We start from the raw sequence: 23,325 nt of genomic DNA on the forward strand, positions 1-23,325 counted from the left end.
ATTGAGGTACTTAGATTTGCTTACGATCTGGCTGAAGAAGTGAAATTTCTAGTACTGATAAAGAATCTTCACTTGGTTTGGGTTCGGGTTGGGTTCGGCTATTTTTATCGGAACATTGGCTTGGTTCGGGTTCGGCAGTAAATAAGAACGTCAACACAATTGCTGTGGGAGTATACCTGTTTATCGTCTTCGTGCATAAGAAACCTGTTTTAGAGGCCCTTAGTAGGATGTCCAATGCCAAAAGAAACCCAGCCACATCACATTGCTGCTACTTAGAACGGCGCGAACGAGAAATCATAGTTTTCAAGTGCTCGAAGGGCAAACTTTGAAATGAGAGTGAAGTTAAATTTTGTATATTAAAAACAAGTCCATGTTGCCTTTTGTCTCATCAAAAATGCATCTCAACAACATTATGACGTCAAAACTATCATACATGTATATTTACAAATGTATAACCCCTTCCATATTACTTCTTTCACATCGATGGTGATCGAGAGGGCATGAAGTATATGCCAAAGTATTTTTTTCCGGCAACGACGCCCCATTGACCGCAAGTGTTTTGCCGCCTTAAAAAATCTTGCTCCCTATTAGCACATAGACTGGTTCCCGCCAAATAGTGATAAAAACTGGAAGGGTATAAAGATGGGAACCAGCTAAATCGGGAACGATATCGACACTGTGAAATAAGTCAAGCAAAATATTTTTGAAACGATCTAAAACCAGTAATGTCACAAAACTGGAAGAAATATTTTCTGTGTTATATATATATTTTGTCCGTTTCCGTGAATTTATTCCAAGCATTAAAACTTGGATTCATAATGCGGCGCATGCACGTGGTCACTCAGTCTATGATCCACGTACCGTCCGCGCTGGTTTGGATTGGAGATCGCAGGGTCAACTGAATGATGTGGAAAGTGACCGATAGAGTCTAAAATTAGAAGTTCCAATTCGCAAGTATTTTATGTTTTCATGAAATCAGGCGACATTTTGCTTTTTTTTTTCAAAAAAAATAAAATAAAAAATCCAAGTGGCTGCCAAAACGGAAGCGGGCAGGGACACTAAACATGTAATTTATTTCTATTTGGCCTAATGGACACCATTTGCAAACAATCAAAAATGAAACTGTCAAAATTAAATATAATGAAATATCCTACCGTTACTTGATTGTAAGTCAATTAATACAATCATACATCCTGTGAAATCACTGCATCTAGTATGCTGTCATTTTTGAGAAAAGAGGAATTACCATCAATTCCTTGCGATGGTTAGGACCAAACCATCAAGCTTGCAACGGAAATCTATGCTTTGCATTGAGAAAAATGCATTAACTGTTTTCTCAAAAAGTACATCAAATGAGCTGACGTTTGGACAGGTTACTTTTTTAATAACCTGCTTCAGATTTATTGTTCCTGGAACCAGCAAAGACACATTTTTTTTGTGCAAATGGCGTCCATTACCAATAAAGGGAAGATACAACATTTGCGAACATCAAAAAAAAACGAAATGATCAAATTATCACAAAATACCTTACTGGATTGTTAGGGAATGACAGTCTAAAGCATCCTGTAAAATTATGGCTACTGGTGTGCTGACATTTTCAAAAAACCTGTAAACCAAAAAAAACTGGCTTTTCTGACAAACTGCTCCTAATTTTTCATATTTTGTTGTTCCGCATTTTCTTTGCAATTGATAACACACCTGAGAAGGGTCACAAGCCTGCTAGACTGATTCATTGACCTTATAATTCCCCAAAGTCTTTACATTTCTCAGTTTCATCTTAAGTGGGGTCAGGGAAACAGTCTACAAGAACATGATTGGTTTTCTTGGTTTTTCCAGCATATATACAAGCCCAAAATGTGAAACAAGTCAGTTTAACAATATTTGCTATAACATACTATTAATAATAATGCTATTAAGTATTATATTAATCCTCCAAATCCTTTTATTTCGGAAAATTGCAGCAAAAGCAAATGTTGTACATTCCCTTTAACTGACAATGCTTGATATGTTGAGGTTTCTTCAGACCTCGACTGAGCCACCGTTCATTGAGCTATTGGACTTCTACACACGATACATGCACTTGCATATCCTTGACCTCAAAAAAAGTATATAATTAATCAGCTGTGCGGTGCAAAAACCGAATGGGGCGTCCTGCCTCTGACATCCTCTTTTCTGAAACCTGGAGTCGTTGTTTGACTTCTGGTTCAGGAACTAGGAAATGCACAATTTCCTGAGAAGGCTGGACTACAAGTTCCACAGACTGTGCTTCACCGTTTTATACACATGTGCGTAATCAAGATAGTTTTGCAATGCACGTACCGTACGTACATGTGTGTATTAACAAAGACAGACATATACATTGTACACATGTACATACATGTACATTATCAACTACATGTACTTCACTGTATTAAAGTATTATGTAGCTTGCTTAAAGGGAAGATACAACATTTGCAAACATAAAAAAACATGAAATGATCAAATAATCACGAAATACCTTACTGAATTGTTAGGGATTAACAGTCTAAAGCATCCTGTAAAATTGTGGCTCCTGGTGTGCTGACATTTTCAAGAAAAAGTGTATTTTTCCAACGCTGGTCGGCCGACCAGCGTTGGAAAAAAACTGGGTTTTTTTCCAAATCTGCTCCTAACTTTTCACTTAGTTATTCCGCACTTTCTTTGCAATTGATACACCTGTGAAGGGGGTACAAGCCTGCTAGAATGATTCTATGACCTTACAATTCCCCAAAGTCTTTACATTTCTCCGTTTAATCTTAAGTGGGGTCAGGGAACCAGACTACAAGAACATGACTGGTTTATTGGTTTTTCCAGCATCTTCAAGCCCAAAACGTGAAACAAGTCAGTTTAACAATATTTGCTATAACATACTAATCCTCCGAATCCCTTTATTTCTGAAAATCGCAGCAAAAGCAAATGTTGTACATTCCCTTTAAAGTTCTTAAAGTTGACAACCAGTAAGTTCAAAAATTGATTTTTTTTTTTCTGACGAATTTTCAATTTGATTCTGGGCGTCTGCGACCCTCACTTTGTGCACAAATAAACCCGCCCTGCGAGAGCCAAAATTATTGTCTGGTAGCCAATAATTCAAATTTTGTTAAGAAATAATTCAATAACAAAAGTGGATTTTTTTTTCGCTCGATGTCTCATTCAAAAGTGAATAACTTTTTTATTGCTGAGAATATAGCAATTGAAAAAAACAAATCTATTTTTCGAGGTGAAACTTGAAAATAGCAGGGCAATTCCACACAAAGTGGACATGGCTGAAAAGTAGAACGATTTACAAAATGTATGAAATCTTCAGAACTACAAGCATCACAACCTCAAATGTGGTATCAAATGAAAGGGACAACAAGGCCTTTTATTTTAAGTGGTGTGACAGTGAGATAGAATGTGGTTAAATGTATTTTGTTTTGTCAAAGAAATGGATTTGGGGCTAAATTTAGGTAGTCATTTTTTTCTTATATGCAAAATGGTTTTGTGACTTTTTGTTTTTAAGTCAGAGAGAAAGGTTTACATTTTATGAAAATATCACACTGAAGTTAGAATAGCATGATTCAGTATCATGTTTTTTATAACGTGTTTGAAGTTGATTTCAGACACGTTACGTCCGTAACGTTATAATGTAACATCTATGTATACCATAACCTTTGTTTGGCATCCATAGGCTTAGTTATCAGCTCCGTTACCAATAAAGACAGTATTCCAAAGTGGTACTGGTACGGGTAGCCTTCAATGAAAGCCTCGTATAGCGACTAATCCTTCTTTAACACCCTGAATCCATCAAAATCCATACCCCTGTTTTGGAGTATTTCGGCAGATTCAGGATACCTCCATATTGAAAACAGGGGATTTTTATGAAAACGGGGGATTTTGATGGATTGAGGACTGTAAGCCTAGCGGTACTGCAGGATTTTGATGGATTCAGGATACCGGTACCTCCATATACTGAGCAGTCACAACACCAAAATTTGTGTGTACATGTATGACACAGTAGGTGGATTTTGGCAGATTCGGGATACTTTCTAGTCAAAGATACCCAAGGTAGGGTTAAAACACAGACAGATGGCACATGTACAGTTTGTACACACGTGTACAAATGTATGTTCGGCAAGTCAATCCTCTTTCAATCAAATCAAACGGGATTAAATAACATCAGCAAAAAAAACTGTGCAATTGACAATTTACTATTCATGTATTCACACGCGATATATCTGCGCTGTCTACACATTGTGTACAACGTTTAGGACCACACGGATGACCTACATACCGGTAAATCTGTGCACTACACGCATCCAAAGCCTAGTAATAAATATGATTATACAAAGATATCAAAAACGTCGGGCTGGCACTCAAAAGTGCCTGCAACGTGGTCTGAATATTCCAACATCTTCCCCAAAACATTTTTACAACCATGGCAATCATGGCATTCAATGTACAAAATGTATGATATGAATGCATAAAAACATGTACAAACATGGTTGATTAACATCAAATTAACCGAGAAGAATTCTCTCAAAAAAAAATAAAATCTCAATTTCAGAACCAGACTTACATGTACAACATCAATCTAATGGAAACTGATCTAGCCTGCAGTTACTATCCATGCACCGCACCCGTTCCGAGTCATTACCTGCCATGCTGGATCAACATACTTGTACATTAATGTTCCTTCATTATGATAATGATCGTGAAGGCAGAGTCGAAATCTTCTGGCAAGCTTTTCGGGGGCTAGGTCTTGTCCAGTTCAATACTCTCCTCCTATAGATCATGCAGCCCAATTTTCAGTTCTCCAATATCGACAAATTATGCACTTGTCTTGCCCACAGCACTGAGGGCAAATGTAAGACTTAATTTGCTCACAATACAGTACGCATTATAAAGTACAGACCTGTACTGGTGTAGTACGCCCATACTGTTACAATGTACATGTACAAGCACAGAGAACACTGCTTATTATTTGAATTGTTGAAGACGGGTTGGTTAAGTGGTTCTCTTTTTTTCTCTTTCTATAAAACAGACCAATATGGTTTAGTTTTCAGTTCCTACTTGGTTCTGATTTTTGAGAGTTCTCCCCTGATTATATGGCTAGGATTTCCCCCACCTCTAAACCTGAATATTTCCTCAATTTTTTTTCTCCACCATTATCCACAGGTTTCTCTAGGCTTGTGTAATGGATTAACTTCCAGTCTTGCAAGTTGGTCAATGTTTCAAAATAGCAGGGATATTTGCATACCGCTCAGGTGTATGGTGATACAATTTTATGGGGATTTCAAGCAATGTTGTTAAATTTGACGTTTCCAGTTCTCAGTCATTATACTTCTCTCGAGTTACAAATAAAGTCCATTTCCCCCAATATTAATGTAAGCCTTTTCAGCTCAAACGTAAAAATGTTCACGTTTAATGGTTGAGGTATCCCAGAATGTTGTACCGGTACCTCATAGTTCTCCCTGGGCATTTTTGCTCGGATGCAACCTAAATCCTGCAAAATCCTTCACCTGCCTCCATGTAAAAATTGCATACAGCCTCAATCCTGCAAAATCCTGTGTTATTTCTTGGATGTGGTCCTTGGAGGGGTGACTACCGCCTCAACCCTGCAAAATCCTCCAGCAATCACTGTCAATATGTTGAGGCAGAGCCAGTGACATCCTGGAGCATGAAGGTACCGGTATCTCTAATCCAAGTATTATTTTTGATAATAATTCGCTAGGTTATGTTTGTGATTAAAGGGAATGTACATCATTGGTTTTTGATGTAATTTTCAGAAATGAACTATTTGAGGGGTTAGTATATAGATCAAATATTGTTACACTGACATTTTTGAAGTTTTGTGTTCGAAAAGGTTGGAAAAACCAAGAAAAACAAAAATGTTTAAGCAGTCTGGTTCCCTGACTCCACAAAAGATAAAATTTATAGATGCTGGAAATTTGTAAGGCACAGGAACCAGTCTAGCTGGCCTGCACCCGTTCATGAAACATGTAGCCAATAGCAAACAAAATTTGGACTGAAAAAATGGTTAATTTGGAGCAGTAGTTGAAAAATAGTTAGGTTTTTCCAACACTGGTCGGACGACCACCGTTGGAAATGTATACAAAAATACCATTTTCTTGAAAATGACTTCACACCAGGTGCCATAATTTACAAAATGCTTTAGATTGTCATTTACCAACATCCTAGTAAGGTATTTCGTAAAAACTTGGTAGTTTTATTTTTCGATGTTTGCAAATGTTGTATATTCCCTTTAATGCAAATGATCCTAACAGCAGTTTAAAACCACAAACATGAGGAACGCCTGACTGATAGGAAAAGTCAGGAAAACTGTCCCAGGTATTGTAAGTGTTCAATACATCAAATTTCTTATAAAACATGTGCTTTCTTCAAAATGGCATGTTTGCATGGAACAACTTGAGAATTTATACAGATTTTCTTCCTTTATTTATATCCAGCAAGCATTTTGAAAATTTGTTTTTTGATATTTAAACAAAAGGGTTAACTGCTCTTTTACCAACCCTGAATGCAACAATGATTTAATACACATTTTATGCGTTGCAATTTTAAAGTGTACATGTGAAGATTGCACTTTCCACACCGTTTGCTCATTATGTGCTGCAGCTAACCCTCCCTAATTGAATATATGCAGCCACGTTCATGTATGTCAACTGTGTACAGTACACACATAGCTTCGCTGTATGTTCTGTACAACAGTATTTGACATCCATAATACATGCAAACTGTACAGTGTACAATGTACATGTACCCCCTGTATGTACAAATTGTGCGTGGGGGGGGGGGGTCATACATGTTTGTTACCTCTGTCTTGAATACTGTATTTTCATTGGCCTAGATCAATCACGTGTTTAGTTCATAGCACACTCCCTGTGGACACGTGATATCCCACAGGGAGTGTGCTATGACTTTGTGCGTACGGTATGGTACATGTATGTACGCTTATGCAAACGCGTACGTATGCGTTTCACACGTAAAACGTAGCGAACTTGCAGACTATTAGCTGTTTCGAGCACACGACATGCATATGAGTTGCGGATCGATTGTCATGATTGTTGTGTTTACTGCTGTTTGTTTTCGTGATTTTTACATCAAGATCAAAAAAATCCAAGACATACCGGTACATGTACATGTAGGTATTATAACAAAACAATAGTTGACTGGTGTGATATGGCATATGACGTTTTAAACACCCTCGGGGCGCATAGTTCACCTCGGGTGCTTTGCACCCCTCGGGTGTTCAAAACGTCATATCCCACATCACACCAGTCAACAATTGTTAAATACTACGCAACATGTTCATGTTCAAGGTGTGCTGTCATAAGATTACATGTACATATACCGGTACATGTATGTGTACATACACTGCAATACATTTACATGTACCGGAACAAAACAAACAAAACAAGAAAGATTTTATGGCTTCCCAATTTCTGTCATTACACATTAGTATTCTGACAACCGATCAGATGTGTTGTCTGAGGGGCGTGGCTAACTCGCAAATGGCGATACGGTAGGTCAATTGCCGTGATGTCAAACATGAGCAGCAGCACCTAAAAAATAGTTCTGCCTTGGTGCATTATAATCATGGAGCTCTGTGATATAATAATGCAGACTGGGACCTTGGGTGCTGAAAAAGATCCGAAACAAAATCAGGCCAACTTTACTCACTCCGTAGCCAGCAAAATTCTCCAAAATGTCCATTGGGCAAAGAAAAGGTCCTCAAACTTGGTTGGTGAAATCACCAACCAAGTTTGAAGACTCAGTTCAATTTTTAAAGGAGACTTTTCCTCAATATTTTGCACATGAGAGGGAAGTCAAGTGATATCAAAATGAGGCTAGAGACTAGACTGGTACATGTACATGTCCAACCATGGCCCATTTGTTTGAAAGATCGACCTCTTCATTCATTAGTCTGGTGGCTGCCTAAGGAGAAATGTGTAGAAATAGAGACTAGTACCAGACATGCCAGATGTTTCTTTTGGCACAGTTCAATGATGCATTAATTACTGAAGGGTTGTTGGACTGGTTGTTTCAGGTGGCAGTCTATTTTCTTGCATTGCATGTTTTCAATACCTTCAGTTTTGGGGGTTGCATACTGTACATGTACCTATGTTCCCCAATACCTATGTTCCCCTTGATACCTGTGTTCCCCAACCCTAACCCTTACCCTAAGGATTTTGGGGAACAAAGGTATTGGGAACATAGGTATTGGGGAACATCTGGTAGAACCCAGTTTTGGACTCAGTCTTCGGATTTACAATATTTATTTATATCTATGTATTTATTTCAACTGTTCAACCTTCTTTTATTGTTCAAACTCCACTTTTTTTTTTAGACCTTCCACCTCATAAAAATGCTGTATTCAATTCCACGCAACATACCAGAATCTACAATGCTACAACCAGAAGTGGCCTGCCAGCATTTTGTTTAATAATATAATATTAATATCAGAGTCTTATATAGTGCACGTATCTACCAACAATTAGGTACTCGAGGCGCTGGAGATATGTCTCTATTATTAAAGACAGGTAAATGAAGTTTATGAGAAATATGAGACCCGTTAAGTAGCACCTTCTAATGGTTTACAAGGTGCTGCGGCGCATATTGCAGCCACTGCCAGAAACACTGGGGCAAACCCCTTCTCTTAGCGGTAAGTGTTACTGGGTTCTTTAACGTGCATTACACAACACACAGGACCTACGGCTTTACGTCCCATCCGAAGCACAAAGCAATAATGGTAAAGTGCCTTGCTCAAGAGCACAAGCACCATGTTCCCATGGTCAGGATTCGAACCCATGTACCACGGCACACGAGGCGAACACCGTAACCATTGGACCACAGCACCTCACAAGATCTGTTTCATGTTACATCATTTAGACACTATTTACCCATTGTACGTTGTGTTAATTTTATTCATTTTTTTAGCTTACAGCGATTAGTCTATATTACATTCTGCATCCGTGGGTGTGGGTGAATTCACAAAGTGGAAGTAAATATTTTAAGTACAGGATCAACAAATACAATACAAACATCAAATTATTTGACAGTGCCACATATTCTGCTGAGAGAAATACAGGATGAGTAAAAAAAAAACCGAAACCCAAATGTCAGGACTATTGTTTTAGAGAAGTTCTACATGTACCATTTTCAAAATCTAGGATATGAAAGCCCAATTCATAAGCTTTCTTTAAGTACAAGAATCATTCAAATCACTCATGTACATTGTACTTTTCAAGTTACGGACTTTTAAACACAACCACCGTTTTAAGGTTCTGTCCACGGATCACAAAAAAATTGAGTGTTCTTTCCGCAAAACGAAAACAAATCACATAGGGATGTGTGTGAATTGTTTTCGTTTTGCTGAAAAGAACACACACCATTTTTGGGATCCGTGGACAGAACCTTAAAACGGTGGTTGTGTTTAAAATTCCGTAACTTGAAAAGTACAATGTACATGAGTGATTTGAATGATTCTTGTACTAAAAGATAGCACATGAATTGGGCTTTCATATCCTAGATTTTGAAAGTGCTACATGCAGAACTTCTCTAAAACAATAGTCCTGACATTTGGGTTTCGTTTTTCTTTACCCACCCTGTATTTCTCTCAGCAGAATATGTGACACTGTCAAATAATTTGATGTTTGTAATATTGTATTTGTTGATCCTGTACTTAAAATATTTACTTCCACTTTGTGAATTCACCAACACCCATGGCTGCAGAATGTCATATAGACTAATCGCTGAAAGCTATAAAAAAAAAAAAAAAAAATTAACCCTGACAATGTACAAAACACTCTTAAGACATAATAATAGTGAACAATAATAGTGAACATTTATATAGCGCCAAAATCCGTCTAAAAAGACGCTCAAGGCGCTTTACAAGTTTAAAAAATAAACTAATACTATAGAATTATATACAAAAAAAGTAACTGTAACATTACATGCACATATAAACAACACAGTTGATATATGTGCAAGATGCATGCACATGTGTAAACATGTGCATGCAGGATGCCCTTGCTGCTCTTACTACGGTAGCTCCACAAGAAAATCAATAAAATTCAGATTAGGAACGCGGTGCACGCTGCCAACCTTCGTGTAATTTTGTTGTCCATCAATAAAATTACTGCAGAAAAACATACTGATCAGAATGAGTGTTGAAACCAATCGGGCAGGAATTGCATATAAACTGTTATTATTTATTTAAACATTTACAGGCACTATTATTTAGAAAAGATGCTGTGTTTAAAAATCAACTGTGATTTGTTAACATGACAGTTGTAAGATAATTGCATACGTGCATGCACTTCTATTTTATGCCAGGCTCTACACATGTATCTGTGCTAGGCGTACACACTGTACATTGTACGTGACTACGTGTACATTATGTAAGTGTGCATGTACACCCAGCATAATCATAAAAAAACACAGTTGTACATACTTGATACAATGCAATGGCGATAATGTACAGTTACATACAATAGACCTTATGGGCAATTCCACGGTTACTCACGTTACATTTTGGTAACGTGAGTAACCGATTTTGTGTGTCTTGTTTATCGTACATAACCCATTTTTCTTGATGTCATCTTTGGTGCTTAGGTTGGTCTAGGTCTACTCTACCTACCATGGGGATAAACAGTTATTAAACCTTTCAGTAAGGTAATTACAGCCCAAGGAAACTCAAAATTACATCAAAAATGTAACGTGAGTAACCATGGAATTGCCCTTATGCATAAGGGAGGAGTCAGAGGGCAATGGTTTTTATATCACTTGGACAGACATGATCAAACCTTGTGTGCATTAATTGTTACTCAATTAAAAGTAATAAAGCACCCCCTCTACGATACAATGTACGGTACCTGCAATGCAAGGTCTATAAAGACTTACATGTCCAGTGTCCTACTTAGCTATCACAGGATGAAATGTGTCTACATATTTTAAAGGTACATACATGTACAACATCTGCAAACATCAAAAAAAAAATTAAAAAAATTGGCCAACTAATTATGAAATGCCTTACATTGACTTTAAGTGAATAATAATCTCAAGCATCCTGTGAAATAATGGCACCTGGTGTGCTGTCATTTTCAAGGAAAGTGCAATTTGCAATGTCCAATGATGGAAAAAGAACCCGACTTTTTTTCAAACACTGCCCCCAATTTACCAAATTTAGTTAGTCCACATTTTGTTTGCAATCGGTTACACATCTGTGAATGGGTGCAAGCGAGCTACAGTGTAGTCTGCTTCCCGGACCTGACAATTGCCCCAACGTCTGTAACTTGCTCTGTTTCGTCTGAAGTAGGGTCAGGGAATCAGACTGCAAGAACAGATTCCCCCCCCCCCCCCCCCCGGTTTTTCCAACATCTATGAACACAAACCTTTAAACAGGTCAGTGTAACAATATTTGCTATAAAATATTAACTCCAAAATCCATCCATTTCTGAAAATTACAGCAAAAACAAATTTATGTTGTACATATTGTGTATGTATGCATATTACCATTAGGCCAAAAAAAAAAGTCTCCGGTTTCTGGTATGGAGCTTGCCCAAAAAGTGGTGCGGTGATGCGGCTTTTTGGTTTTTTTACCTGTTTTTTTTTTTGCTTCAAATGTCGGCTGATGACTGCAAATGGTGCCCGACTAAACTTAGTGCAAATCTAATGGGAGACCAGAGAGGCCACATAAAGCTTATTCTCGATCATAACCCCATCTAAAAACACATTAAAATTGTGCAGCAGCAGGATTCCAGTCAAATCAGTGAGTTTGGCGGTTTTGAGACATCATCTTTCATTGAAAAAAAAACTTTTTTCATTTTGCCGATGCGCATGGCTATGGCGACACGCGCGCATACCAGAAACCGGAGACTTTTTTATTTTGGCCTTAAAAATTACAATGCAAACGGTACATGTGTATGTATGCAACCACTATCACAATTTCTACAGGTATGGATGATGCTTTGTATTAGTGGTAACTACATGTGTGTTTCCATGGTGATATGTGTCTTCAGCATTACCTCATACCCCTCATCCACCCCTCCCTCCAATCCATAAAAAAGGAGTCAGGCCAAAAAAATGATATCATTTCTTCCTGGGGAGGGAAAAATGTAGGTTACAAGTTATCAATCACTAGACAGATGCTCATAGTCAAACTGTACAAAATTATGTTTTTTTCAATTATCTTGTTTCACAAATAAACCTCCATCATGTAAATGCACTGCTCATTTCCGTTTTACACATTGACATGTGCCTACACACAGCATACATTGTTGCATGAAAGGGTAGATACAGTAACAATGGTACTTTTTATGCACAAAACATATTCCTATGGCACTTTAAAATTTGCAAAACTACCGTTAACAATTCAACCCAAATTTATGTACCGGGTACCAGTAAATTTATGCATGTGTCCATGAATTCAGATTTAGATTTGTAGTGGTACCACAGTAAAAATAAAAACCAGTTTCTCGGGTTCTAGGCCTATAGGCCCCTAAGTGCAACCATTTGAAGATGGTTTTTCAGAAAAAAGCAAGACAGCTAGAGTCAGAAAAACGCAAGACAGCTAGAGTCAGAAAAACACGAAGAGACAATTGCAACCTCGACCCCAGGGTGTCAAGCAGTACGCGCCCATCACTCCCTGCTCTCTCACCCTGGTATTGGATCATTTGCATGTAAAGATTTTTGAACACGTATGCAAATTAGGAATAGTCTGGTGCCTGCTTGTGCGTTACATTTGCGTTTGTTTTTGTATGTGGTGTCTGGGGTAAAAGCAGAGTCAATTCGTCGCAGCGCGAGCATGGCGCGAGTTACGAAAAACACGATTTATTTAATTAAATTGTTACGATCTTACCGAGACAACATGTAGTATCACATTTCATATTAATATGAACAAATTGGGAAGGAAATGAGTATTTTCGAGAAGGCGTGGACGAATAATCGCGAAAACACGTACTGCACGTTGTGAATAACAACACCAAGTACACGACAAAAATCCATTACTAGCCAATTGCCGTATCGAATCAGGATGCAGGAAGAAAGTTTCCTATCCAGGGTTTACTATTGGAAACTAGGTTGGAAATAAAGTAAGCACTGGGGACGAGGTTGAGACAATTATAGTTGTTATGCCCCCAACTATGGCATCATCCCAACTACAGTTAGGATCGTCCCAACTATAGTTAGGAATTCACCTACTATTGTTGGGACTGTCCCATCTATAATTGGGACATTGCCATAGTTGGGGTGTAACATTAATTATTATGCATACTGAATGTGTTGTGGACTTTACATCAAAATAAGCTCCATGCATAAAGTTGCGACAGCTGGTAAAACTCAATTCAGAATCTCCGCCCTTCATTAACTTGGAAGTGAATTGTGAAACCTTTCACATTTAATTATGTGTACATATCGCTCTGGGGTTGTTCTGCAGAACATATCATTATCAAGGGTTAAATCAAATCACAAATGTTATTGATAACATCCGTGTTCATTTTGGATGTGACACAAGAATGCATGATGCAAAGTCGATGCATGAATTGTACTTGTACAATTCAATTTCATGGCAGTGTTAATGTTGTGTGCTGAAAACAAAATTTTGCATTAATTAGGCCAAAAAAAATAATAAGTCGGTCTCTGGTCAGCGTGCGCGTCGATTTTAATCATGCGCATTGATCTTTTTTTCCCCAAAATGTTCCGCGGTAGCTCCAACAGCGCCCTCTATTTCCGCACCTCCTCAATTTTTTTACCAAAGAGCACCAAGGAATGGGAAATTGCACCAAGGCAAATGATCGAAAGCACCAAGGCAAATTATGGAGGACACCAATGTACATGTACATGAGGACACCAAAAAAACAAAATAGTACCCCACCTTGTCTGTACAATCCAAGCTTGAAGAAAAAAAAAAAAAGCAAAAAAAAAAAAAAACGTCGCGTGGCCGCGTCAATTCCGGAACTTTGGTCTGACCAAAGTTCCGGAATTGATTTTTTTTTTGGCATTATAAAGGCATTCAAAAGATTTTTTGACATTGTCTTGGTGTGTAAACCGAGGGCACTTCTTAGAAAATACCACCATGTACTGTAGCATTGACACATCAATTAACAGCATGACAGTACTGAGCCTTGTGAAAGCATTGAGTACCAGGCCCCATGTCAATCATATTTTGCTCACTGGTACCCATCAATTTAAAACAATAGCAGATCATGCAAATAATAGAAGGTTTTAGGCCTATATGTCCCAACAAGCAAATAACATAAAAATATTGAGTGGCTCAGAGTGGAATGGGAGGAATATTATCGCAAGGTAAAATCTGGAGTTTTCTATTTCATGAGGCGAAGCCGAGTGAAATGGAAAAGTCCAGATTTTACCGAGCGATAATATTCCTCCCATTTCACAATTTAAAGCCACTCAATATTTGTTTTATAACTGACATCTATTATCCTTGTCATTTGATTTACAGTTAAAATGAACCGCTATTTCAATACAAAATTGGTGGGAAATGTATTTCTCTCTTCCAAACCACCCCTTCACAAAATGTTTGAACCCAACTCTGTAGCTACTGGCTCTTGGGAACAAACGCACTACGCGCAACGCTCAACACGCACACCAGCATGCATTTGCACACAAATACCGCACCATGGAACAACGATAATCCTAACTGTTGAATAGTAGATCCCACTAACCATGGGCGAATGGGACTTTTTGAGCGCCGGCGTGAATGGGAGCAATATAACGAATGTCACGTGATGTGAGTTCCACCAATCAAATGACAAGGATATGTCAGTTACATAACAGGTGTTAGGCCTATATCCCAAATAGCAAAGTAGTCCGGGAAGTCCCAACTATAGTTGGGATGATGCTATCGTCAGGGAGTAACATTGATGAATGAAGGAAAATTAATTTTAAATTAAAGTTTGCGATTGACTTTTTGTAATTAAAATACATCATGCATGTGGTGACTGCCTGGCTTCCCTTGACGTTTTTCTTGTCTTTATAATGCCCTTGTATTTTGTAAGGCCAAGTAAAACACATACTTGTACCTATAGTTTCTCGTCCGGCCTTTTTTTTTTTAAATGAAGGAGGCGGGAGCTTTTTCTTCTTTCCAAGATATGGGAATTTTCTTCAATGAGGGAATGGAATCTTCAATTTCATTGACTATTTTGCTGACACTATTGTTTCGAAACGACTTTCTACATACCTAGCTACCATTGTGTTGGAAGCAAAATAGGCCTGGTTTGCAAATCATTGACAATATTTTGCACAATATATTGCAAAATGTTTGAATTAAAAAAAAAGGCGGGGATGAGATTTGAGAAGCTGCTTTATTTTTTTACTTGGCCTGATTATTTTTTACATCTAACATTAGCCATCCATGCATCCTCTGCAATTTTATACAAACTCAACACTTCACAGATCACAGCACTTAGTTGCAGAGTTACTGGTTAGTGGTTAGCCTACCATGCCAACACTCGCAACAGGTACGCACATACAACTCTCTCTCACATTTGGGGAAATGCCCAGTCCTAAAAACAAAATATTTTTGTAATTAATGCAATTTGTAGGCTGTCAGGCATTTTGTCTGAAGTTTCGTCCTCAAACGAAAGATGCACAGCACTCTTCATGCTCTTTTAGTTTCATGATGTTCATCATGATCATCTATATTTTTTTCCATCACTGCTCATTTTTTTTATGTTAACTTAAATTTACAAACATGTAAATGTCTCATCTTCTCATGCTCACAATCTTTCATAAAATTCCACTTGACATGCTTGAGAAATAAAAATCCCACGGTTTCGCCTCAATTCAAGTCCAATGGTATCCTTACCCAAATGTCAGAAATGCTTGCACCATTCTTATTCACGCCATTTTGCAAGAGATCCTCAATCGCCACCGTGCAATTCGCCACAAAATCATCGGAAGAAATGATGGAGCTGTGGTAAACTGTAAGTAAAACATTCTCGCCATTTTGAACTTTGGCATCAAAGTCTTCATTCCATGACGGTTTGACCGTCTTTTGCTTTATACTTGTCGTGCCGACATGTTGATCGTCCACGGTGATGATAATGTACGGGTCGATCACATTGGCTGCTGCCTTCTTCGAATCCTTCGATGTTACACTGTGTCTGGTGGAAAAATCGGTCGGTCTCAGGTCCACCGCCTCGCACACTCGCATCCGAATTGTGCCGTTAAAAACCACCATTTTGGCCACAGTTTATCTCCCAAATGGCGAACAGATAACTATTCATTCCCCTGCATGTTACAGACATAGACAACAGGGCCGGTGTGCCGGCAAATTTGCTGCACAAAACGTTTCTATTTTCGTAAATTCATGCTTGACAGATGGACTTGATGGATACAGAGGCTAGCTTTCGCATACAGTACATGTACGTCTAGTCTGCATCTGCAGCCGGCCGCAGACGAGGAAATTTGTTATGCGATCCCACAATGCGTCTGGGTGACCTTGCAAATTGTGCTGGACATTGTAATATTATCGGAAGTGAACTTTTCCCAATTTTTCTACAGTACGAAATTTTGACAAATTTGGAGGGATGCTGAGCTTACTGTATCAATTCAGCTCAGGGACATTGCTTTTAAAAATCCTTATGTAGATGCTGGATCTGGGGCTAAGTACCGGTGCGTCAGGTAGTGCAAGCAAAGATCGTATGTGCAAAGCCTCCGCAGAGTTTTCGTACAGCATGACTCTGACGTCACGTACTTACTCCGCACGTACGTACGTACCAGCGCCGTACCAGCATACAACGTTTCCGCATCATTGCGTTAAAAGTCGTACGCGGGAATACCTTGCGCGGATGTATGTAACAAAATAGTGTGCTACGTGTGCGCACTGTTGTGCAGCTGGTATCTGCGGATTGCGCATTGCGATATCATAACAAACAAGATGGCGGCGTACATAAGAAAGTGTTGTGCAACGAGACTCGCGATGGGAAGGTAGGCAAAATTGTGGTTTTCCTTTTCCTTCACGTTTGAACATAGTGGCGTCAGTTACTATCATTATCCCTAGACCCTGGCTTCGTGGTTGGAACTCACCTAATCAGCTGGCGAAGGCCAGATTCAGATTTACTTTTCGAGATCGCAGTGCACGTATTTTCTTGCCAACTTGTCTGCTAGCTTGTTCTACTTCCAATTCCGGTTGGCAAAGACAGTGCACAAACCGATGGGGGCTGTCACTCAGCATAGCTCAGGCTGTGAGTGAGTGACCTACTTAAAACTTTTATTTGATTCTTCCTCATTCAATATATCATTAAGTAATAAGTGATAATCTTTTCGCTCATTGTTGTATTGGTAATTTGAAATATGATTTTAAAAGTTAGGACACCTCTAGTCCGTTTAGTTTATACTATCTGACTATAGGACACATCAAATCTATTGAAATTAGGCCTACTATTAAATTCCGCAATTCTGAAATGACCTTTGCAGCCTCAAGCAGTCTTTTTTTATATAGATTAACTCTAGGTTTCTATAATTTTTGATCAGAATTTAGGAAGAAAATGTGACTTTCTAAATAGTTTTAGCAGTTTTTAGGCCAAGCATTAGTAAACAAATAAACCACTTTCTTGTCCTGCCCGCTACCTTATCCTGCTCGTCTCTCTTTTTTTTTTTACTCATGCCCCACAGAGGGATCAAGGCATCTTTTTAACTTTGATTATTTATGGCTGAAACTTCCCTTATTTCGTTTTCTATGTTGTATTTTGTTTCAAATATATATAATTTTCAAACTTAGTCAGTGTTTGCCACATTAATGTGACTGATATTTAAGTTAAAAAAAAACAGTCTAGATTTCAAATTCAGGGAACACAACTTTTCACAAACTTTAGCATGCATCGCTTTGTGGCTCACCCTGCAGAGGAAGTCTTGAAACACAAACCCTAACCTTCCCAACTCCATCAAAATCCATCCCCCTTTTGGGGGGATTTTGGTATGCAAGCCATGGGTACCAAGTCCATCAAAATCCACCTATAGCAGATTTTATGGTGGATATTGGCTGTTTGGGTCCAGAAGCATTATGTGAAGCAGAGTCAGTGATGGATGTTGGTGGACTTGGTACTGTTCTTAGTAAAACTCAGTAAGGAGTTAGAGTTAATGGAGTAGGATCATCAGTGTCCAGAATTCAGAAGTACATGGAAGTCATGATGTCCATGACATCAGACCATTATCAACACAAAAATCCTCTATTTATACTAGAAATGTTATTGTTTTATTGCAAACAGTGGTATCAGGGGAAAATTGTAGTATTCTGATGCTCAAGCCAAAAAAAATAGTTCTGCTCCCGGTTTCCCTACCTACCCTATTCTGACAGCCCTTACCCGAATTTCTTTTATGAGAAAAAAACACCCCAAACCATAAATTTCTACCTTGTACCCTTGACTACACGCAGACACCTCCATATGATCGTACACAAAAAAATTTGCAAAGAAAATTCCCTACCTACCTACCCTATTTTCGAATGCCGTGTAATCGGAAGCAGAATTTCTTTTTGGGGGGGGGGGGGGAGGGGCCTAATTTGTTGTTACCTAAAAATGTTAGGGAAATATTTCTTAGTTCTGAAACCATGCTTTCCAACTCAGTTGTCATTATGTAGTGACTGATCATCATTGAGTTTGTGGTGAAAAAAAAGTGGGAATGATCTGGACCCAAATTGAAGAAAATATTAAAAATATGTAGCAATTATCAAAACGAGTGCAAATGAGATATGTTATAAGCTGGTGTTTTAGATATATTTGGTGAAAATTTCATCCATTTAACTATTTTGAAGAAAGGCGCAAGCAAAGAGCACGCGCAAAAATACACTCTGACCACGGTTCCATTGTTCAACAAATTTATTGAAATTGCGTACTGTTGTGAAGCATTGCAATAACAAATAAAAACCTAGTCATGGTGACTGACTCACTTGAAGTTATGGACACATTTAAAAAAAAAAAGCAAAACCAATTTCGTGTGCAGACTGGAAAATGAGCCATTTCAATGAAAATGGCATAACTCCTCACCACAGCCACTTATTTGAAAATTCAAAATTCCTGTGGAAGACAAGGTTATAACCATTCATTTGAAACACTCAGTGTTTTTTGCAATATATACTCTATTTGCCACTACAAAATGGTGAACTTGGGTCCAGATCATTCTGACTCGCCCTGTATAGTATTCTATATCCTGAGTGGGATGCTTTTGAAGGCCAGTGAGGGAACACAATTTGGCTTTTGGGTACCTGAAATTCTGATGATCATATGCTAATTTCTATGTTATTCTTTTCTAGTGTTCTGAGAGGCTACAGGTTCCATCAAATTTGCCAGAAAAGTCCGTTAGCAAAACAGTTCTCAGCAAGTGCAAGTACCAAAGCCGAAGCCACAGAAGACACTATCAACATCACTGACAGTTGTGTTAAGGTAACAAAAAAACTTGATTAAATCAAATTAAGCTTTTTGTATTAGAGAAGGGGAAACATTGAGGTCACAAATTGCGAATAATACTTCTTTTAAGAATTAGACAGTGCATGTATTTAGAATAGAAGCCGTATCCTGTCGGAGTGATCCCCGTTTGCTATTTCTCAGGTTTGCAGCATTGCTAATGTTGCTTGCATCATGACTTTGGGCATGATCCCTGGCGACATGGCAAAAATAACTAGCACCCTTTGAACAAAGACATTGACAGAACGGGGAAACGCCAACATAAGGCTGGATAACTCAGTTGGTAGAGCACCGGAACGGCAATCCGGAGGTTGCAGGTTCAAACCCCGCTCCAGTCAATTTCTTTGTTCAATTAAAGAAATGATTCATAAATACCTAAGACAGTTTGCCCATTCCTATTGGTCGAGAGCCTGTCACGTGGCCGGTGTTAAGATTGGTAACACATATTTCCTCTGTTTGTTGAAACCAGCAACTCTCCAGGATTAATGAAGGTGACAAGCATCTGAGGGTTTTAGTGGAGGGAGGCGGCTGCTCAGGGTTTCAGTGCAAATTTCAACTGGACTCGCAACAAAACATCACTGAAGAAGACAGGTACACAATTAAAAAAGAATAATAATCTTTGGAATTTCTCATTTTAGACCCCCTTCGTGGTTGGTCGGTTGGTAGGTCTGTCACTGGAAAATCGACCAACAACGGGCCCCCTAAGTTTCCCATAAAATATAACTACCAATTGACCAAAAATTGACCAAGTGCAGTGCTGTTGTCAGTAAATGCACTCTTGACCAAAGTTTTCGAAACCCGCCCCTTTGTCTTGATCGATGCGCATGTGCGTTTATTTTGCATATGAAGTGAGACATTCCGGAACAGGGCCAGAGCTTATTGTGCACTCGCCCTTGTTAAATTACATTTCACTTAGCTGTAGATTTTCAGTCAATTTCTGTGTTCAACTTTAAAATAGTTATAACACACCTTGTCAGTTTCCCGTGGTGGTTTATTTGAAAAAAACCTGCAACTGTAGTTAGAATTTCAAAGGGGAAAAAGGAAATGACTGATGTTTGAATCTCAAATCAACAGGGTGAGTCAAAAAGAAAGTGACCGAATTTGAAAATATTTTAAAGATATTTGGCTTGCTCCATTTCAGAAAAAATACCAAAGGGATAAAGTACATCTTATTGACTTTTTACTGAAAATTTCATGTAGTTTGCATACTCTTTTCCCAAGTTATGTCTGTTTCAATAAAAGATCACAAAACTCGGCTGTCAAGCACTGATCATTAACCGTTCTAGGAACTGATGAATACCCATTGAGTACAATGAAACATCCATGGACGTTTTTCCCACCTTGATGAATGAACGAGAACTTTCTAAGGAAAACGTACAAAAATCGCCATCAATTTTTTTAGAATTAAAAGAGTTTCTCATATTCAAAACACAAAATCTGCCGGTAAAAATAATGTTTCAGTCTTGATTTCAATTATTAAAATCCCATTGGTATTTGAATGCTTGTGTGTAATCTGTGAGTCTCACTATTAAAGGGAATATACAACATTTGCAAACATCGACAAATAAAACTACCAGGTTTTTACGAAATACCTCACTAGGATGTTGGTTAATGACAGTCTAAAGCATCCTGTAAAATTATGGCACTTGGTGTGAAGTCATTTTCAAGAAAATGGTATTTTAGTATAAATTTCCAACGGTGGTCGGCCGACCACCGTTGGACTATTTTTCAACTATTTTTCAACTACTGCTCCAAATTTACCATTTTGTTCAGTCAAAATTTTGTTTGCTATTGGTTACATGTTCATGAACGGGTGCAGGCCAGCTAGACTGGTTCCCTGACCTAACAATTTTCTGGCATCTATAAATTGATCCATTTCATCTTTAGTGGAGTCAGGGAACCAGACTACTTGAACGTTTTTGTTTTTCTTGGCTTTTCCAGCATTTTCGAACACAAAACTTCAAACATGTCAGTGTAACAATATTTGACCTATTATACTAACCCCTCAAATAGTTCATTTTTAAAAATATCAGCAAAAGCCAATGATGTACATTCCCTTTAAGCTCAATAGCTTCCAATGGCATACCATGGACAGCTATAAAAATGGGTTCTTTTAGTTAAACATGCATAACTTCTGATGGCATGGATCAATTTCAGTAATTCTTTTTTTTTTCAGATAAGTGGGAGAACATGCTCTTTTAAGACATACTTCATTGGTGTATCAAATTTGATAACTTTTCAGAAAAAAATCTTTATTCCGAGTCAATTTCATTTGGACTCCCCCTGTGCAGGGTGTTTGAGCAAGACGGTGTGAAGGTGATAGTGGACGAGGTGTCTCTGGGTTACATCAAGGGTGCAACGGTGGACTACCACCAGGAGTTGATTCGCTCTGCTTTCAGGATCACCAATATCCCCATGTCTGAGAACGGCTGCTCATGTGGTGTCTCTTTCTCCCTCAAGTTATAATGGAAGATGTGTTGATAGCTAAAATGAGGTACGTTTTGTAATATTGGATTTCGCCCCTCATTGATGTGATCTTTTTTTTTATAATTTGATGGAATAGCATGCATTCCTTCTCATAGTTAAATCCTTGTTTACTTTAACCCTAACAACCCTGAGCCCATCAAGCTCCAACAGCGGGTTTTGCTTGATTTTGGCAGGGTTGGTACCGAACACTGGCCAGCTAGTGTTGGACTTTGATTGACTGGGTACCAAAGGCCCAGGGAGACCCTGTTGAATTTTGTGAGGTTCGGGGCAGAAGGGCATGAGATTTGTGAACACGTTGGAGTTTGAGGGAGTTCACTGGCATTTCTTCGTGGGTATGCTCACCCACGGTCTTCAGCACAGTTTGTGGTCAAATGTGCATGTACATGGGAGTTCACAGGCATTTCTTCGTGGGTACGCTCACCCACGGTCCCCAGTACAGTTCCTGGTCAAATATATTGCTTTATTTTGTTAGGTTTGGTACCATCCCTATCCAATCACTCGACAATGCATAGGCCCATCCATACCAAGTCAATCAAACTCCAACAGTTGGAGCTTGGCAGGTTTAGTACTGTTCCCCGTACAAGGCCTGTTGGAGTTTGGCAGTTTTGGTACCAGTGCTTACAGACCTGTATGCAGCTGTTGAAATTTGTTAGGTTTGGTATCCTTTCTAGTGCAAGAGCCTAGGGGGTTAGGGTTAATCAAACCTGTACATGTTTTACAGTGTAAGTGCTTCTGTAATTGCCGGATTTCAGGCTTTTTCAAATTGTGAATCACATATTGGCACCATACATTTGTTTAAAAAGTCTTCGTTTCCTCCATTCCTCAAATTTCAGGCAAACATTTTCATGGCCCCCAGCTCTTCCTGTATGAAGACCCTGGAATCCAGCAAAATCGGAATGACCTCATCTTCATTGTGTTACATGTTGAAAACACTGAACGATACTCCAGAAATGTGCTGGTCAGTTTTGATGTTGGCTTTGTGTCTTTATCATATTCATTTAACTTTTTATTGAAACAGGAAAAAATTTACTTTTTTCCATTTTGGACGTTTTCAACTCTCTGTAAATGTGACTTTATTTTGAGTTACTCTTTTACCCTTAAGGCACAAAATATATGGCTGAATTATTGTTGGGCTGCAAATACTTCCAAATTTGTATATAGTAATTATTCCATAACTAAATGTGGGGAATTTTTGTTTGGTTTATGTCTCGGTCAAAAGTGAAAATTGTTAGAAACAAATAACAATTTCAAAACAAAGTCAATTTTTCGGGGTGAAACTTGAAAACAGCACGGGGAGAACAGTTTTAACTTCCACAAGGATCTGTTTTGTCTAACTGGACCTCAGTTATGACCTGTATTATTTGTAACACATTTACATAATTTACTCCCCGGTTATCAA

At 38.4% G+C, this 23,325-nt stretch overlaps 2 protein-coding genes across 7 annotated transcripts in view; one reads left to right on the forward strand and one right to left on the reverse strand.

Annotated features, from left to right (window-relative positions):
• Positions 1-16,559, reverse strand: part of LOC119745526 (protein kinase C epsilon type-like) — a 74,438-nt gene extending 57,879 nt beyond the window's left edge. For 4 of the 5 annotated variants that reach the window (XM_038221919.1, XM_038221916.1, XM_038221920.1 and 1 more), the window contains exon 1: positions 15,842-16,559. In XM_038221919.1, the coding sequence (XP_038077847.1) occupies positions 15,842-16,216 (375 nt within the window). In that variant the 5' untranslated portion in view covers positions 16,217-16,559. Of the gene's footprint in view, positions 1-9,127; positions 9,133-15,841 lie in introns of those variants that run through there. The other variant, XM_038221921.1, reaches the window with a different exon arrangement.
• Positions 16,560-16,787: 228 nt separating this feature from the next.
• LOC119745529 (iron-sulfur cluster assembly 2 homolog, mitochondrial-like) lies at positions 16,788-22,943 on the forward strand. 2 transcript variants are annotated; one of them, XM_038221922.1, is made up of 5 exons: positions 16,788-16,965; positions 19,289-19,418; positions 19,909-20,030; positions 21,731-21,933; positions 22,760-22,943. In XM_038221922.1, exons 1-4 carry the CDS (start codon positions 16,916-16,918, stop codon positions 21,903-21,905), a joined length of 477 nt encoding a protein of 158 aa, XP_038077850.1. In that variant the 5' UTR covers positions 16,788-16,915; the 3' UTR covers positions 21,906-21,933; positions 22,760-22,943. The 2 variants fall into 2 exon arrangements, with proteins under 2 accessions (XP_038077850.1, XP_038077851.1); XM_038221923.1 differs by lacking the exon at positions 16,788-16,965 and adding an exon at positions 16,976-17,226.
• The last annotated feature ends 382 nt before the right edge of the window (positions 22,944-23,325 follow it).

This window comes from Patiria miniata, unplaced genomic scaffold (assembly GCF_015706575.1).
Source record: "Patiria miniata isolate m_02_andy unplaced genomic scaffold, ASM1570657v1 HiC_scaffold_7, whole genome shotgun sequence".
Classification (NCBI taxonomy): domain Eukaryota; kingdom Metazoa; phylum Echinodermata; class Asteroidea; order Valvatida; family Asterinidae; genus Patiria; species Patiria miniata.